Below are 18,042 nucleotides of genomic sequence, written 5' to 3' on the forward strand. Positions count from 1 at the left end.
GACGGCTTCGGCTTTGTGGAGGACGTCTGGATGCAGGTATCTGGACTCGAAGAGATTTTAATTCCAATCCCAGCTCCATCCCTTAATGCGCTGGCTGTTAGTACATACCCTCTACCTTCAGTTTCCTCTCCTGGAACATAGAGACAGTAATCTCAGTTTCCCCTTCTGGAACTTAGAGGCAGCGCTCTCAGTTTCCCCTTCTGGAACTTAGAGGCAGTAATGCCCCCTCAAGGGTTATGGGAGGAGTACACAGAGCGCAGCATGCATCCGACACTCAGTAAATGGCAGCTGTGAGATTTTAAACAAGGGTTTACCCCGAGCCATTTCCACGGATTGATCCTCACCTCCGTGGGTCCAGCCTTGCCAAAGCGCCCTGTTTTATAGTGCAGGTGTGCTGCTGAGAAAGCCAGCTGAGACTTGCGTGGGCGGTTGGCTCTGTTATTGGGAGAGTCAGGATATTAAATTGCACGAGAGAAACCCGGTCATCCTTTACCCATCTTGACTGCGTGCCCTGAGATTTTTCCCATTCGCAGCAACTTCTGCTCTTAGCACTTGTTTCTGGTAGAGAGCAAAGGCCCTCCCACTGATGTTTAAGCTCATCCATGTCGCTAAAATCTTACGTCCCAGAGCAGGCCCTAGTTTGAGACCCATGCCTTCTTTTTCCTTTGGTGTCCTTGCAAAACCCTAGTGCCACAGAGCAGTCAGCATGTAATCACCTCTGCGCTGTCATCCTGTCTTTAGGACACAGACCTGATTTTCGGTCTTATCTCTGCACATGGAGGAAGGAAGCTGAGTCCTCTCTGACTCTCCTAAGCCCACAGTAGCACCTGCCCTCGGCAAGGCAGAGCAAGGCCACGCCGGGTCTCAGGGATCAGAGGGGCAGCCGCAGAGAGGGGGCTGGTTGGAGAGGTTGCTCAGAGCAGGTGACTGCTGCTCTGGGCCGTGTGCTTCATAGGGTTGGCCTGAAGGACCGTCTGGATCCAGAAGGAGACGTCGTAGTCCTCGCACATACGGACCGCTGTCCTCTTTGCTCTTCTCTGGGGGGAGGGAGCAGAGTTAGTGAATAATGCAAAGGTACCTCTAACCCCAGAGATGCTTTGGGGAAAGTGCTCTTGAGGGAGCATCAAGAATGTGATGAGACTGATGGGATGACTCTTTAAAATTTCTATATTTTTATACATATTTTTCAACAAATGAACTAAATTCTTGACAGAATTGTAATAAATCTACTTCAGCAGCAATTTGATTAGGACTTTTTATTCCGTTTTTATGTTAGCTGTTATTTCTTTTTAAAACTATTCCATGGCTAACGTAGAAACATTTTCCTTTCAAGAAGCTAAATGAAGCTGGGGAAGAGGCACATGCCTCTCACAGTGTGTGGAGTGTTAAAAAGCTTCTTTGTCCCCAGCTTCAGTGGTGAAAGCACATGCAACAGAGACGTAAGGCTACTTGAACTCTGTATTTGCTGCATTTACAATATTAATAACAGCGTTTCTAGAAGTTGTCACATCAAGTAAAAGATCTTCATTCCAGGCTTGTCTTCCGGGGCCAAATTGAGACTGGATGCATGCATTTAATAAATTGTAGTCTCAAGGAGTCATTTTTGTAAATAATTAGTTTCAGTGAAAGAATAAGTTAGCATATTGTATGCATCTAATGTTGCAAATGTACATACAGCAAACTTTGCTATTAATCAACAGTCAAGCACCGCAAGTGGGGTCTCATACATAATGAATTGTGCTTAAACCTCATGGGTTTCTTGATAGAAAAATAAAAGAAAACACTAGTGTAGTAAGCTTTTGAATAAAATTTAACTAGATTGCTCTGCATCCTGTAATTGTTTTGGAATCATTAGGGACCTGATAATTCATCTATAGTTTTGGGGTGTTTTTATCTTCATCTGTCAAATAGTAGAGATTTTTAATGGTATTTTTAATGGTGTGTTAAAGTGTTGATACAATACAGTTTTCCTTTTAACAATTTGAACATTTAAGGGAGAACGTCAATAGCTCTTTTTTTAAGGCATTCTAGTCTGCCAAGTATACTGTTTAAATTGTCTCTTAAAAATACGTTTTAGAGTTCCCTTGCGGTGCAGTAGGTTAAGGACCTGACCTTGTCACTGTAGTGGCTCGGGTCACTACTGTGGCCCAGGTTCATTCCCTGGCCTGGGAACTTTTCACATGCCACAGGCGTGGCCAAAAAAATATGTTTTATTATTGCTGATGTATTTTTAAGAGTCAGTTATTTTTAAAAAGAAAAAACATGCGCTTCTTGGGGAGTATACCTTCTGTGGGGAGAAGTTGGAAATTTACGTAAAATTTTCTCTGTGTTTCTGGCAGATGTTTCAAAATGCTACAGTGAATTCCTCTGTAGTGTTGCTTAGGTTCAGACATGAATGTGAGCCTCAGATTTTGAGGGCTTAGGATGCCCATTAAAAACTGATGGCCAGTTTAAACAACACACCCATGTGCCCATCCAGAAAGTGAGTAAACTGAGGCCCACTCAAACGTGAAACTTCCTCTTCCTCCTCCTCTCATCGACCTTGGGATATGAGCCATTGGAGAGCTGTGGTAGGATCATGAGGTTAGGATTCATGGGGGCGGGTGGGGGGTTGTGGGGTGGAAGGATATACATGCCTCTCTGTCATGCATCCCATAGTGAGACCTCAGGAGGGGTTGCTGAGCTCCCCTGGGACCCCCAGCTGGCCCACTGTTGACTCCATGGAAACCGCGAATGGACCACCTGCAGTCCTGACTCCCTGCGGTATGAGAAGGAGTCTTTTCCTTTCGTACAGAAGCATCTTCGAAAACAGGCACTGAAACCAAACATGTTAAGTCAGTCGGGAAGCCAGTGGGTTACAAGTAGTCTCAAGGAATTAAAATCGATGTGTTAATTATATCTTTTTTTAAATTATTTTGTTTGCTCTTTAGAGCTGCACCTGTGGCACATGTAGGTTCCCAGGCTAGGGATCAAATCGGAGCCACAGCTGCCAGCCTACACCACAGCCACAGCAGCATGGGATCCGAGCCGCATCTGTGACCTACACCACAGCTCACAGCAAGGCTGGATCCTTAACCCACTGAGCAGGGCCAGGGATCGAACCTGCAACTTCATGGTTCCTAGTCTGATTTGTTTCTGCTGCGCCATGACGGGAACTCCATGTCTAATATTTTTATGTGGCCTTGGGTATGTTGCTGATATTTCCTAAGGGTCTGTTAGCCACTTTCCCCGTTTTCCACACTTCAGTGCATGCACCTCTTAGGGTCATGTGAGACACCAGTAGGGGAGCACATGACTCCTAAGAGCAGCACCTGATGGCCACGTGGTCGACGTCATCAGTGGCAGCGAGGCCCCAGCCGTGTTCCTGGGTGACCCCACCCGCATGCCTCTTGTTTTTTACCTTTGATGCAGTTGTGTTGTTTGAGAGCTCAGTTTCTTACTACTGGCAGCGACACCTTTTCCTCTTTCTAACCTGTGTCCTCAGCGAACTCTAGACTGTTGACATGATTGGCCAAACTCTGTCATACCTATGTAGGGTTAGTGCCCAAACAGCTGCTGGCCACCAGGCAGTGTCACCGAGCCGTCACTTTCATTGTCCGTTCATCCGATGGCAAGTGGAAGTCCCAGCTGGGGTGGAAGGGCTCCCTCAGCACAGCCGTCAGGAGAGTGGCTGACACCTCGGGGTTGACCTTTAGCTTCCATGCTGCCCAGTTGGGCGGCAAACCCCAAGCTGATAATCTTGCCAAGAAGCTCTTTAACGGGTCCTCAGTACACGCTCGAATGAAATCAAACCACTAACTTTGGCTGGAATATAGAATTTAAAGGCTTTATTCAGCCTACTCATTTCAAAAAAAGAAAAGAAAAAAAAAAGATGTTATTGAAAGTAGGTAGCGTGATTTATTTGTCTTCAATCCTTCCACTGAAAGAAAAGCATCTGAGCTTTAGCAAGAAGGTATAATTAAATGCAGGACAAATCCATCAGACACAAACACAAGAGACTCTGCCAGAGATGTGCTAATTTGCACATAATTGTGCATTTACCAGGGCTGTTTAACACATCTCCACGTGATGTTTAGAAAGTCACCTGTGTTGCACTTGAAGGTTGTTGCTGTGAGTGTGCCTTCCAGAGCCGGTGAGGCCCGGCGCTCCACCCGTGAGCCCCGGAGACCCCCCCTCCGCGCAAGTCCTGGAGGAGATTTCTCATCCTAAGGGCGTCTAAGTGGCTGTGTGCGGCCAAGGCTCTGGGTGCCTGGCCACGCTCGAATCACGCCGCAGTGTCTGTGCTCTCGGCCTTGCTCAGGGACACCTCCCAGGTCCCTCCTTGCCAAATTCTGGATGGCCTCAGAAGCATATGAGTCTTTGGGACGCGTTTCTTGGGTGACCCTCCAGTGCCACCAGTTAACTTTCCCAAACCACGAGACTCTCATCCTGTGCAGAAAGAGCTGTTGGCAAGGTGCTGGGGTCAGAAGGAGAGGCGTGGGGCAGCAGTCCAGCTAGGGTGTTGCTCAGTCTACCTGCGCTGTAATGATGGTGCCGGTCAGATGTGAGCAACTCAGAACTACATCCAGTGGGACCAACGCACAAGTGAGGAGGAGGGTTCATTCAGACATGAGCGAGGCCTTCGGCAGTCTTTGAAATCTGCACCCCCGAATCTCCCGCACGGCTGAGCACCTCTGTAACGCAGGGCAGACTGGAGGGCCCAGAGCTGGGAGCCCTCCTTCGGCTTCCCCACGGCTGCCGGGCCTTGGTGGGGGTTGGTTAGACCTCAAGCAACACCTTCCAGTGACTTCGGCCAGCCTGGCCCGCTTTGCCCACAGTGGCGCCTGAGTGGGTGCCCAGCCTTGCTGGGTGCACACACACCCCCCCACCCCCCCGGCAAAGGCAGCTGGAGCCAGGCAGGGCTTCCCGGGCACGTGAGCTTTGTCAGCGGGGTCATGTCTTTTGCATCTGGCCCGGTCACCTTGCGGTCCTCCCACCTCCCCGTGGGCGATGCTCCCAGGCTCCCTTCTCCTTGTCCCCCGGGCCAGGGTCTGAGATGCAGGCTTCCAGGAGCAGGACGGCTGTCCTCCCCCGAGAACCTCTGCTCACGGGCCCAGTGCAGACCCAGGACGGGAGGGTGCGGCTTCTCCTAAGAAGGCTCGAGAAGGCCTCGCCACCGGCTTTGTTAAACACACTTCAGAAGCTTGTTCCAGAGCCTTTCACCTGCTTTTCTGTGTCCTGGTTTGGGTCGATGGACAGTCATGTCAGAACAAGTCTGAGATGCAGTTCAATGCCAGAATGTCCCTTCTCCAAGGTCAGGCTGCTGCTCAGGGCTTGCAGCTCCAGAACTTCACGCAGGGCTCTCGGACGCACTGCAGCTCCAGGAGCATCCCCCAGAGGCAGGCACCGTTGTCCTGTCTGTTGTCACAGGACCCGGGGATTGCCGACAGTTGTGTATTTCTTGAAGCCCTTCAACCAAACCATATGTGACTTTGTGTTTGCAGTAAGAAGGTACCAGTGCTCTCTGTTTTGTTTTGTTTTGTTTTGTTGCTAGAAACTCGGCAAAACCAAATTCAGTTTCCAGCCACTAGCCAGGCCTCTTGTGCCAAGTTAAAAAAAAAAGTGGGGGGGACTCCAGTGCAGGCGGACACTGGCCTGGATTTACTCTCATTGAGGACATCTGGGGCGGCCCCGGGCGCACTGGCCCTGCCGTGGCGGGAGGCTCTCCCTCACCTGCAGCGCGGGCTTTCCGCTGCCCTCTGGGGACCGGGCCCCCGGGGGCCGCTGCTTTCCTGGAGGCACTGGCCCCATACGTGCTCACTGCAGCGGTAGGTGAGCTGCTGGGCTTCCAGGAAGTGGAGTGAGAGTCCAGTGCCCGTGGCCCACGGAGCCCGTCATTGTTGAGGTTTCTGGGTTCGTGGGCAAGAAGCTTGGAGAAACTCCTCCGTGATAAGAGCGGCCGGTACTGGTGCCGTGGTCCTTACACCACAGCTCTTGCGGGGACGAGCGGAGCGAGGGTGGAGGAGAGGGCAGGGCAGAGAATAAATTTCATTTTATTGTAGAACTGGAGATTTGTGTCATGGCTTTAAAAATTCTGGTTTTATGTGTGTGTTTAATGCCATTCATTTTAAACGTAGTATCATAAATCCTTGCTTCGGAATCAAAGCTGTTTAATTACATTTCACCCATGAATAGTTATCTAATCCAATAGAGAAAGAGTTAAAAAGGAGAACTACAGAGTAAATCAGAGGGTGAGATCTTTAGCACAAGCATAAAAAATCAATTTAAGATGAATTTTACTACTATAAAAATTCTTCACATATCCTTTTAGGAGTGGGAAATGCTAGGAAACAGCTCCCATTTCAATTCCCTTGGCAGCTTGAAGCGGCGACCAGTGTGGGCACTACCCAGGGTGCCCAAGCTCCATGGCCCTTCTCGGGTACCCCTGAGTGACACAGGGCATCAGAGGAAGGGGTTGAAACTCCCAGAGCAAGCAATGGGTGCCAAGCCCCCTGCCTTTCAGTTTAAGATGCTCATCTCCTGCACTGTGCACCCCCGCCCCCCACAGAGCCCCCTTTGTGGTGTGTGATGGCCGAAAAGACCCAACCAGCACCCTGCACCCCTGGGTCCATGGGCACCGCTGACCAGCCCTGGGTCCTGAGGTATCCTGGTCCCTCTCCTGCTTCCCACGTGGGTCGGGGTGGTGCCACCGGCCCCTTAGCTCTGCACACTCGGGGTTTGGGCTCGGGTCCCATGTGGACCGCTGCCTGCCCACACCCTCAGTTGATGTGCTGCTCACTGGGCTGTGTGCTTGGCTTTGCTCAGTGTACCCCATCCCCCCTCCCACGCCCACAGGCCAGATGGCAAAGCCCGTGGCTTTTCTTTCCTAGCGTCTCCTGTGCTGGCTTTCCTCAGGAAGTGGGACAGAGCAAGAGGAGAGAGACTTCTCTCTGACATGGGAAATATTTAAGCCAAGCCTGAGACAGAAGCTCCCCTTCCTTCCACGGGCAGGCGTCCAGCCCCAGGTACCTCCCCAGGATGCCATGTTCCCACCTGTCCTGCAAATGCCACTCTGCCTGGGGACTGAGCCCCCATCCTTTGAGGTCTGCAGTTGACTGGACCTCAGAAGAGCTCCGTCCGTTCAGGGCCACCCGAGGGCCTTGTCCGTGGGGACTCCCTCTCTGGGATCCATCTGAGCTGGCAGCGTGGAGAAGCCCAGGGACTGCCGGGGCCAGCTGGGTGGGCGGGACCTCCCAACTCCAGCCGGCTCTGCGGGGCCGGGGTCTCGGTCACCCTCTCTTCCTGGCTCCTCGCCTAACGCCACTCACAGTCACGTGCATAGAGCGCCTTCCTGGAGCCCCTCCTTCTCCATCATGGAAACGGTGCATCCCATCCAAGGAAGCTTATTTTTGGAAAGATCTGAGGCCCTCACTGGAGACAGACTCCAGTACGGAGTGTTTGCGAGGCCTCTGCTTAAAGGTCCCCAGCCGTTCCCCACTGCCTGGAGGACGAGGTGCTGGTTTCTGCACCTGCAAAGCCCCGCACGCCCTGGGGTGTGTCTCACGCAGGCAAGGTCAGGCCTGTGCTCCTGGCCGCTTCAGCCACGCCGCTCATACCGCGCTGCGCTGCCCGGCCCACGGCTGTGGCCTCTCCACTCCACGACCCTCGCCAGGGTGGGGGTGTGGGTCCAAGGAGGCGGCCCGGACATTGGCGGCCACACCCGCCTTGGGGAGCTGGGGCTGTGGGGTGGGAAGGGCCCAGACAGAGCTCGGAGCATCTACGCTGTGGCGGCTTTTCCCACCTCCACCTGAAGCCTCAAGCTGTAGTGTCTGGAAAGGAGGCTACAGCAACCCCATCCGTGGGCTGGAAAGCGCAGGGGGCTCTGGGCAGCGCCTGGGGCCACAGGGAGAGACACCTGAAGAGAGCAGTGCCAGTGTGTTGCGGGTGTGGCATCCTCAGAAACAGAGAGAAATCTGGAGCTGCTGTGCAGCTCCAGGACTCAGAGGCAGTGCGTGTGAGCCCTCGTCAGGGTGCCATTCTCCTAGTTCGCCCAGCTCTCCCAGTCCAGCAGAGTGCAGCGCCACTAGGAAGCACCTTGAGCAGAAGACACAGTGAGACCCGCCCTAAGCGAGTCTAAGACGTGTTGGTTTAAATTAAAGCGATAGGGAGTTACAGCGTGGCTCAGTTGTTAACGAACCCAACTAGCATCCATGAGGATGCAGGTTCAATCCCTGGCCTCGGTCAGTGGGTTAAGGATCTGTCATTGCCGTGAGCTGTGGTGTGGGTAGCAGACATGGCTCAGATCCCACGTTGCGGCCGTGGTGTGGGCTGGCAGCTGCAGCTCTAATTCCACGCCTAGCCTGGGAACCTCCATATGCCACAGGTGCGGCCCTAAAAGACTACATAAATAAAATAAACTTAAGGAGGTAAACGGGAGAACCATGACCACAGTGCATGAACAAGAAGATGTGGGAAGGAACCAAACAAAAGCCCTGGGCCTAAAGTCATGGCTGCTTCCCTGGAACTGCAGCTAGACGTACAGAGTAGCCAGCGCTCAGATTAGATGCTCTGAAGCATGAGCCTCGGTGGACGGAAAGCAGACTCGGAGGAAATCCCCTGAATCCAGCACAAAGGGACGGGGATCTCTAAGGGGCCGGTCTGTTGTTGAAATGCAGTGGACGGGTGGGGGATACAGTTTGATGATGTTGGTGGTATTTCCGGAAAAGATTTATTCTCCTGCAAACTTGGTGACCTACAGACCGAAATGGCTGCAGACACGCGTCTGACAGTGTCACATAGGGGCGGGCGCGTTCCTGGCAGAACTGCTGGCTCTGCCCTCATCGTCATCCTTGTTCTTCACATCCCTGCTCACGGCCTGACTGCGGACACCCACGGCCCCACCTAGGGCTCGGGCACTGGGGTGCTCTTCCTAGGAAGGGCCTTGTTTCAGAGGCTGTGTTCCTTAAACCCTGCCAGTGGAGACGCAGACCACTCCCTGGTCCCCCTGCAGCCGCCCTGCTGCTGCCCCAGCGCCTCGCGCTCCCGGTTGGACGCGCATGCCTGAAACGCCTACGGGCGTACCCGTTTAGGTGCAGTGGGCCTTTCTGTTTGCTCTTCAGACGTCGTGGACGCAGGGCCCGGAGGCTTATCAAGCTCCTGTTCTTGCTTTTGCAGCCCCGCGGAGGCCCCTGCGCCCCCCAGGCAACTTGCAGGTCCAGAGGAGATGATGGAGCCCCTGGGGCAGTGCGCAGCCTGGCTGGACGCCTACTTCCGCAAGCCCTCGGTCCTCCGGGAGCTCCCCGTGCCTGCTCTCCACCACCCTCTTTTCCAGCAAGGTCAGTAACTCAGTCGTCTCTCAGTGTCTGGTCCAGGGAGCCTGACCTGGTGACTCTCCCTGCTCTCTCTCGGCTCACGTACGGACCGCACTCACCTGGTGTTTCTGCATCAGCTAAACGGAGGCGGCTTGTGGCCCCGCCGCGCGGGTAAGAGTTGGCGGTCCCCGCCCGTTCCAAGCGGTTGTGTTAGTTTTGGCACATGGTCACGTAATTCTTGGCAACGGCAATAAAAATGATCCATGCAGATCGACTCCTGACTCTCGCTGGCTGAAAGCCTTAAATAGGAACACATCTGAACGGCAGTAAATTTTTCAATAAGCTGATTGCTAACTTAAACTACCTGCTTGCCAACAGCACAGAAAATGAGGCTTGTGCACGGACAATTAGCCATTTCCATGAACGCGGTCGGGGACGCTTACAGCAGAGTGGGCAGCAGCGTTGCGTCTTCTTGAATAAGTCTCCAATGTAGTTTCCCAAAGTTTCATAGTTAGATGTTATATTCTTAGGGGAGGAATTGAGAACTTATTGTCTGCACTCCGTGTGCTAATGGCACATAAAGTGTGTGATAACCTGAAAACATTTTCCCAGACATTTCTTTTTAAGCTTTTGTTTGAGCTTAATTATGGCAACTAAAATCATTCCAGACACATACCAGAGGTTTATTTTGCACAGTCGTTTTTTCATAGTCATTTTAATATAAATGAGAATAGATTTACATACGAATATAGACGTATAGAGGTATGCATACGTACACTTGAGGAAAAAAAATCTGCCCTGAGATGTTAGAGGAGGAAAATTTAAAGCAATCTTGAATTTCAGAATGAAGGCCCTTACTGGGTTAAGTTTAATGGTGTTCTAATGGCTGCTGTGGTTTTTCAGTAGAAATGAACTTGCAGGTGGAGTCGAGCTTTTAGGGAAGCAGATAGAAAACCTCCAGAAAGTTGAGCCATTACTTGAGTTGACTCAAGAGGTTAGGTGAGCAACTAGGTAGAACCCGGAATCTTTTGTACATAGTGAACCGGAGCTGCGAGGGTGCCTTGGCAGTGCCTGGAGTCCCGTGGGGCCGTCTCCAGAGCCCCTTCCAGGAGGGCCCAGACGTCTAAAAGGCCTTGTCTTGGTCTGCATGAGAGCTGGAGTGGGCCTTTGCCCCACACTCAGCTCATGTCCAGAGACCCTCCGTCATCAGCACCTGCCAGTGGATGTCCTGTTTCATCGTATTCCCCTGAGATTTAGGCCAGGCCTACCTATTTCAGCCTGTGAAGCGGCAGAGCGCTAACTGGGCTGGTCTTTGAGCCCCACATCTCCAGCCGTTCTTCTCAGAGCCTGGCTGGCACGACGCTGGCCACTGTGCTGGCTTGTCTGCTTCGCTAGCCAGAGCCTGGCCTGGCCTGGCTGCAGTTCACAGGCCCCCCTCCAAGAGAAGTGCACTATTCATCGGCTGTCATTTTGTGAGGCTAGTCACAAATCTGCTGAGTTGCACCATATGGAATTGCCATTTTTTGTTGTTGTTGTTGTTGTTGTTGTTGCTATTTCTTGGGCCACTCCCGCGGCATATGGAGGTTCCCAGGCTAGGGGTCGAATCGGAGCTGTAGCCACCGGCCTACGCCAGAGCCACAGCAACGCGGGATCCGAGCCGCGTCTGCAACCTACACCACAGCTCATGGCAACGCCGGATCGTTAACCCACTGAGCAAGGGCAGGGACCGAACCCACAACCTCATGGTTCCTAGTCGGATTCGTTAACCACTGCGCCACGACGGGAACTCCGGAATTGCCATTTTTGTAGGTTAAACAGCAAATGTTGGAAATGTCACATGGTTCATCTTAGAGCACTTCTGAAGTCTGATTAGTAACAAGTTAATTATCTGTGTGTTTCTCCCATTAAGCTGGCCTCCTGGCCAAGAGTCTGCAGGTCTAGGTGGCCGCCTTCTTGGGCCACAGCAGGCGGGGTTTCTCTGGGGATGAGGTTCATGGTGCCGTTGGAGAAACGCACGTGAAAAGTGACTGTGGACAGGAAGTGTTCCAGTTCCTCATGCAATTACTGTTTTAGTCATTTAATTTCAGAAACAGAAGTTAACATTCGGTTGGTTGAGGTTTTGGCGGAGAGGTTTGTTTCTGCGTTTTGCTAATGAGCTGGCCTCTTGTCGCATGAGGACAAACATGTTGGTGAGGTCAGGTCCTCCCTATAAGCCCCCTAAAAAGGGCAAGTTTGTTTATTTTGAATTCACTTTCATCCAAGAAATAGTTAGTTAGTGAAGCCATTATTCGTGAAGTAAATCTTACTGTTTCTTCCACAGATAACATTTAAACTTGTTTTCTGTTACTATTCTCCAGTTTCTTTATATTTATAAAAAAAAACTTAGCTTCTTTGTATACTATGCATCTTAATTCTTGTTAATACATCTTAATACTCAGTGGCAAAAGCAGTTAGAATGACTAAAGAAGCGCTCTGCCAAGAGCAGTGTTTCATTGAGTTTAAGGAAAGCAGGCCTACGAAAAACCCAAGATCTGCTTTCGGATTCAGAATGTGGGTATAGACACTTTCCTCCCTCCGCCCTCGAAGACCCTCCTGGCAGGTGTGGCCAGGCAGGGGGGCAGCAGACCCACTGACCCTGGCTTGGTGCTTTTTCTGCCAGCCTGGGGTGGGGGCTTCCTCAGACACCCCTAAGTCCCCTCCTCAGCTGGGGAAGGGCCTGGCCTGTGCAGTGGGCACCACCAGAGGCCCCACCCCCAGGGCCCATGCCATCAGCCGCTCCTGTGCCATTTTACCGATGACAGATTTCAGCAGATGAGTTCTGAGTTTTCTTTTTAAAGTGACTGCAATGTTCCCTTTTGAATGAAATATTTAACACTTTAATAATTCCTTTGTCACAGCTATTAGCTTGTAGCTATGAAATCCAGTTGCATGACAGTAGTAAAATCTGCATTTTTAAAACCTGCTCTCTAGAAGGAAGTTTTTTGCAACTTCTATTACATAGCCTCTAAAAGGATTCTTGTAATCCTGTATCTCTGTCAAACCCTCTTTCCAAAGGGCCTCTGGAAAGCCCTACCAATCAACTGGGGGAGAGGCCCTTTCAGGGAGAATTAATTAATACCCCACACACACACCACGCGTGCACTTTGCCCGCACCCGGTTTCCTGGAGGTGGTCCCTTGGTGCCTTCCAGTGAGGGGACGTGAGCCCTGGAAGGCAGGCAGACTCCAGTGAGGAAGGGACCCCTACCTGGGGTCCTGGGGTCCTCGCTGGAGACAGCCCCTTAAATTACAACTTCATCTCCGAGGGCCAAGCAAGGGCTCGTCATCCCAGCCCCCATCCCGCCCACGGCCTTAGTGGGGCACAGCTCCTCTGCCCCCAGCTGCCGCTCATGGCCAGGAAATAGCACCCCTGCCAGAGCAGGCAGGCAGTCTCCCTGCAAAGAAGGCCCAGCGCCTGCCTGGTGTCCCCCTCCCTTTAAGGGCTACGAAGCCAGCCCCCCTTTGCCCTCTGAGCTGTCGTGTGGGGGCGGGGGGGTTTCCCCTTAGCCCCCTGGAGCCACAGCAGGAGGCAGTGCTGGGCCTGCAGGCCCTCTGTGCTGATGTTTCCCCTGGACTGAAACAGCTCCCAGTTTAAAGAGAAAACAGTAGCTAAAATGAGAGCTGCCGCCCAGGCTCTGGTGGGCGGCTGTCACTGCTCTCTGGTCTTTAAAGGAGGTTTGTAAGGCGCGTTGACCTTGCTGAGACGGTTCTTGGTGGGGCTGCAAGGCCTGTGAACCTTCTGATGCGCGTGTATTGATCAGCACAAGCTCACAGCGTCGGGCTCCATCCAATTAAGGGGGCGGGAAACAGCCGCCTCCGCCCCAGAGCTGCCGGCTGCTTTGCGGGGCCACCGTCGGAAATCTGCGCCTGCGGCCGGCCGTCTAAGGCTGGGGCTGGGAAGGGGAGCCTGCGGAGGCTGGGTCAGAAGCCCGCGGGTGGCTGGGCCGTGGCGCTCAAGGTGCCGGCAAGATGGGCGGAGGCCTGGCGTTGACACGGGAGCCCCCCCCACCCCGCCCCCGCCCCCGCGAGCAGCCCTCACCGCCTGCGTGGAGAGAAACCCCCAGTGTGTGTCTGGGGGTTAGACCATCAGAGAAGAGAGCAGAGTCGCGGAGTTCGTGAACAGGAGCAGGGCAGGGGTGCGAGCCGGCCACACGCCTCGGGGGTGTAGGCCGCGTCCTGGGGGCGCCCCGAGGGCGTCATCAGCCCGTCTCCGCGGCCCCTCCCCGTGGGCCGCCCCTCCCTCTGCAGAGACGGTGGAGGGGAGCCCTGCCCGCCGCACGCGCGCGTCCCTTTCCTGAGTGGACGGGGACCTCCTGCGGGGCCACCTCGTCCTCTCGCCCGCCCGGCTCCTGCCCTGAGTTGAGTAGTACGTCACTCCCGGCCCCTCAGTGGAGGAAAATGTTAGTTTCCCGACGTCTGTGCCCCGGGTCGAGGGCTCCTCTGAGCTGGGGGCGCCCCGCCTGGGCAGAAGGGGGGGGTCATTTGGGCCGCCGGGCCGCCTTCCCGTCAGCGCTGGGGCTTGGCCGGCCTGCTGCCCCTGGCGCACCGGCCCGTTGCCGGCCAGGTCCGGCCGTTACTTTGCTTATTTTGTTTTCAGCATTTCCTGCTGGCCATTGTAGTGCGTGACCTCCTCTTGAACCAGGAGAGAGTTTTTAAAGTTTCACCTATGATTCATCCAGGCAGACGGACTCTGCGGATCACTCTGTATGTATCGCAGCCCCTTCTTCTGAGGCTGTGTGTGTCGGAATGCTCTGGAAAGCTGGTTAACGGTACCGAGCCTACAAGGTCTGTGCTTCTTGGGCCTCCCTCCCCGAGACACAGGGAAATCTTACAAAGGGGAAATGCGTACACACGTATATACTTTTCATGTCTGTGTCTACACGTGCACATATATAGTGTATATATACATATGCCCTATTTTGAGAATTATTGCTTTTGTTGCTTTTTAAAGGAGTTTATTAAAAGGGGATCCAGGAGTTCCCCTCGTGGTGCAGGGGAAACGAATCTGACTAGGAACCATGAGGTTGCAGGTTCGATCCCCGGCCTCGTTCAGGGGGTTAAGGATCCGGTGTTGCTCTGAGCTGTGCTGTAGGTCGCAGGTGTGGCTCGGATCTGGCATTGCTGTGGCTCTGGCGTAGGCCGGCAGCCACAGCTCCAATATGACCCCTAGCCTGGGAACCTCCATATGCTCCAGGTGCGGCCCTGAAAAGGACAAAAGACAAATAAACAAATAAATAAAAGGGGATCCAGCTCTTTTAAGTATTTTTGCCACGTGCTTCACCCTGTATTAAGGTTAACATTCCTAATTTAGCAGTGGCTTTTTAAGAAGTGTTTTTGCTGTTTCAATCAAGAACTTAAGTTCTCGGCCGTGTATGCCTATGTCTGCCCTGCCGCAGGAGCTTTGCCAGAAGCCAGGTGAAGAAGCAGGAGAACCAGCGCATCCTTCGTGTGGATTTAAAGGGTAGGCAAGGCAGGCTGCCTGTTGACAAGCCACTGCCAGGGGCCGTCCATCGGGATGATGCCCCAGAGCCTACGGAGCCTTGCCAGGTGCGGGCACCCTGCCACCACACCCCAGGGTAGCGTGTTGGCAAGGTAACCAGAACCCTCAGGAGATAACCACATACGCTGGCCAAAATGTGTTTTTCCTTCGAACTGGCCAGGTGAGTGGAGCTTTAGGTTTCCTCTGGAGACCCGTGAGCAGTGGGGAGAGAGGCTCAGGTTCTGGGTGTCACCCGATTCTCCACACGCCCAATGCAGAGCTTGTCCCGGGATTGCTGTGATAGAGCTTCAATACTCACACACCCTCCAGTGTCACCTGACAGCTACCGTGGGGAGAAGGTGCCGTGACTTGCCCCCTGCCCACAGGGGAGAACCGAGTCTGTGGATACCAGCTCCTGAGATGCTGCCGTGGCCGGACCAGAAGCACAGCCTGCTGGGCTCCGAGAAGACACGTTGGGTCCCTGTGCCGAGGCCCTCTGACTCATCAGTAATTACCAGGGCCTCCAGGGAAGGCCAGTTCCGTGGAAGTTTCCTCCTAAATCTAAGAGGTGGTCAGGTTCTGTGTTCCCTGCGGTTTCCCATAAATCAGGCAAAAAGATTGAACTTGAGAATGCCTTCAGTCAGGGCCACCAGGGTCACACAGTATGATTTAACCAAGCTCCAAAAGGAACCTAAAAGTGGGTTTGAAAGTCGGCTACTTGTAGGCTACGATGGGGTCTCTATTACACGTAAGTAGTCCTTGACATTATTACGAGTGCTGCTTTTATGAGAAAACATTCACTTTAAAATTAAACTCTTACCTCCAGCATAGTAACTAAACATCAAACCACTGGAAGTTTCTATTAAAAATAAGAGTTACCCTCATTACATGCATCCATTTAGAAGGATCTTACCTGCAAGGTCCTCTGTCAGATTGGGGTGTATTGCACCTCAAAAAAGGACTAGAGAATGAGGTTTCTGCCCACTAGGAGAAGTTAATTACATTGTCGCTTTCTTTAATAATGTTTCACTTGCTCTGGGCTTTGGAAAATATTCTACCAAGTCTATATTTTACAGTGAAAAAAAGTGACTTTTCGCCTAAATGTGCTTCCAGAATTTTCCACTGTGGTCCTTATGTGAACATGTGCTGCTTCCAAAGAGAATGTTTTAAAGGAGTGTTTTTGCCGCCATACGATGCTGTCGTTCACCTCTTACGAACAGGCAGCGTTCGTGTTCTTGGATGTGCTATAGCGATGAGAGACACATCCGCTGTCCTACCTGGGTTAGTAGAGAAAGTGAGATTTTAATCAAACTGCATCCAGAATTGAACAGGTATCAACATTAAATGTATAGCTCTTGATGGCAAACTCGCGGCAGTCATGCTGTAAGACCAGTTGTAGGAACCCGAAGTGCAAAAGCTACGACTCGATTTAAATGCTCTATCCCACGCTATTTTTCCCTGCAACCCTTGTGTTCATGCTGACTTAGAGTATAAGATTTATGAGTCTGCGTCCCCCTTTGAAGGTCATGGTTCAAAGTCAGAATGGACACGTGAGGTGTTTACGTGGAGAAGAATCCCCTCTTTTGGAGGCATGAGGCTGCTGGCCTGTGTGGCTGTCGTGATTGCGTGGAGTGGGAACCTCCAGGACAAGCCAACCTGCCGGAGGCTCGGCTGCTGGGGTCTCCTGTGATGTTTTAATGCCACCCCAAAAAATACGTCTCAGAAAGAAAATTGAAGAAGGAAGTAGAGGAAAAGGGAGTCTTTTTAGCACTTCAGTACACCGCTGAGTTATGCTCAGACTTTTCCCACCCACATTAAGCTAGATATTGGTCATGTTTTGGAAAGTGGTACCCCTGGTGAGCCCTGCCCCTCAGCCAGCATCAGTATGTACAGTATCCCGGTTGCTATGGTGACTGCCTTCTCCCGCCTGGGGTACTGCTGTTCATCACTGTACAAACATGGTGTGTAAGGGACCCATCCCTGGATGGGGGCGGGGGGGCACCTGGTCTGCTTTTCCTAAAGATAGGCACTCCTTCTTCAGCTGGGCCACGAGGTCCTGCAGCAGGCCATCCTCAGCCTTGGCGTGAGGGGGACCCAGGGCTCAGTGCTCGGCCAAGACATATACTTTGCATAGAAAATTCGCCTCTCTTTCTCTTTGCAGAATAAAATATGCAAGAACCAACATAAATGGCATGTCCCCCCCCCCGCCTTTTTTTTTTTTTTTCAGGAATTGGGCCTTTGATGTTCAAGAGTAGCTCATATTAAAGGCCATCCCTAGCAGGCTGTGGAAACTGCACCTATTTATGACAAATGTAAAACCGCACAAATCTCGCTGAATATGATGGTATCATTAGTTTGTGAATCGCATCCTTGAAAATAACTGTGGAGGAGCCAAATCGGTTTAAAAGAAGATAACAAAATGGTTTAAGCTACTTAGGTTGAATGCCAATTATATTTTAATATTCAACTGAGCATATTTTACTAAGAAAAAAGGCCGCGTTGACGCATGCATAACTCATTGGCACCGTCGGCCAGCTGTGCCACTCTTCCCTCCGAATCACTTTGTGCATTTTAGTAGCATGGTAATTTAGTAGAGAACTACCTGAGTGATGGCATTTTCAATGAGCAGGTAATCTACAGAGAATTTTTATATGGTTATGAGTTCTGTGCTTCAGCCCGGCAACACAAAAATACATCAAGACCAATTACGGTATCAACTTTCAGTGTGGTACCCTCGCCACGCAAGTGCATGTATTTCTGCCCCAGGCATTTCAAATTGCATCTAATTTGAAATCTTTGGGGTTTTAATTAAATTTCAGAATATATGGAATTCTTCATTAGTACCTGCTCTGAATAGCAGATTATCCTTCTCTGGGCTTCTCGTTAAAGAAGTAGGCTGTGGTAAATAGTATGTTCAGGAACTGATCGTTTGTGGGGCCCGGGTATTGGAACAGAAATAGTGAAATGCAAACTAATATCAAAAAGATTATTAGTCCAGGGAGAGTCTCTTGATTTGTATTTTAATGGAATTTTACATTTCTCTTAATGATTTGCAAATTGTCCTCTGATTATAAGATGCATTAAGCTTTTCATTTTAATGGCAAAGACACAGCCATTAGCAGAATTTTTTTTTCTGTCTCCTTTTTAGAGTGCTTCCCTGCAGCAGATAAATATTGAAACCATTAACACCTTCTGATGTTCCTCACAGCCTGGGCCTTGGACCCGGGCACAGCTCC

General features: G+C 51.8%; 1 protein-coding gene across 5 annotated transcripts in view; it reads left to right on the plus strand.

The window, feature by feature from the left end:
* MGMT (O-6-methylguanine-DNA methyltransferase) overlaps positions 1–18,042 on the plus strand; it is a 273,852-nt gene that overhangs the window by 221,564 nt on the left and 34,246 nt on the right. For all 5 annotated transcript variants that reach the window (XM_047762096.1, XM_047762097.1, XM_047762094.1 and 2 more), the window contains one exon: positions 9,154–9,314. In XM_047762096.1, the coding sequence (XP_047618052.1) occupies positions 9,154–9,314 (161 nt within the window). The remainder of the gene's footprint in view (positions 1–9,153; positions 9,315–18,042) is intronic.

Source organism: Phacochoerus africanus, chromosome 15 (assembly GCF_016906955.1).
Source record: "Phacochoerus africanus isolate WHEZ1 chromosome 15, ROS_Pafr_v1, whole genome shotgun sequence".
NCBI classification, from domain to species: domain Eukaryota; kingdom Metazoa; phylum Chordata; class Mammalia; order Artiodactyla; family Suidae; genus Phacochoerus; species Phacochoerus africanus.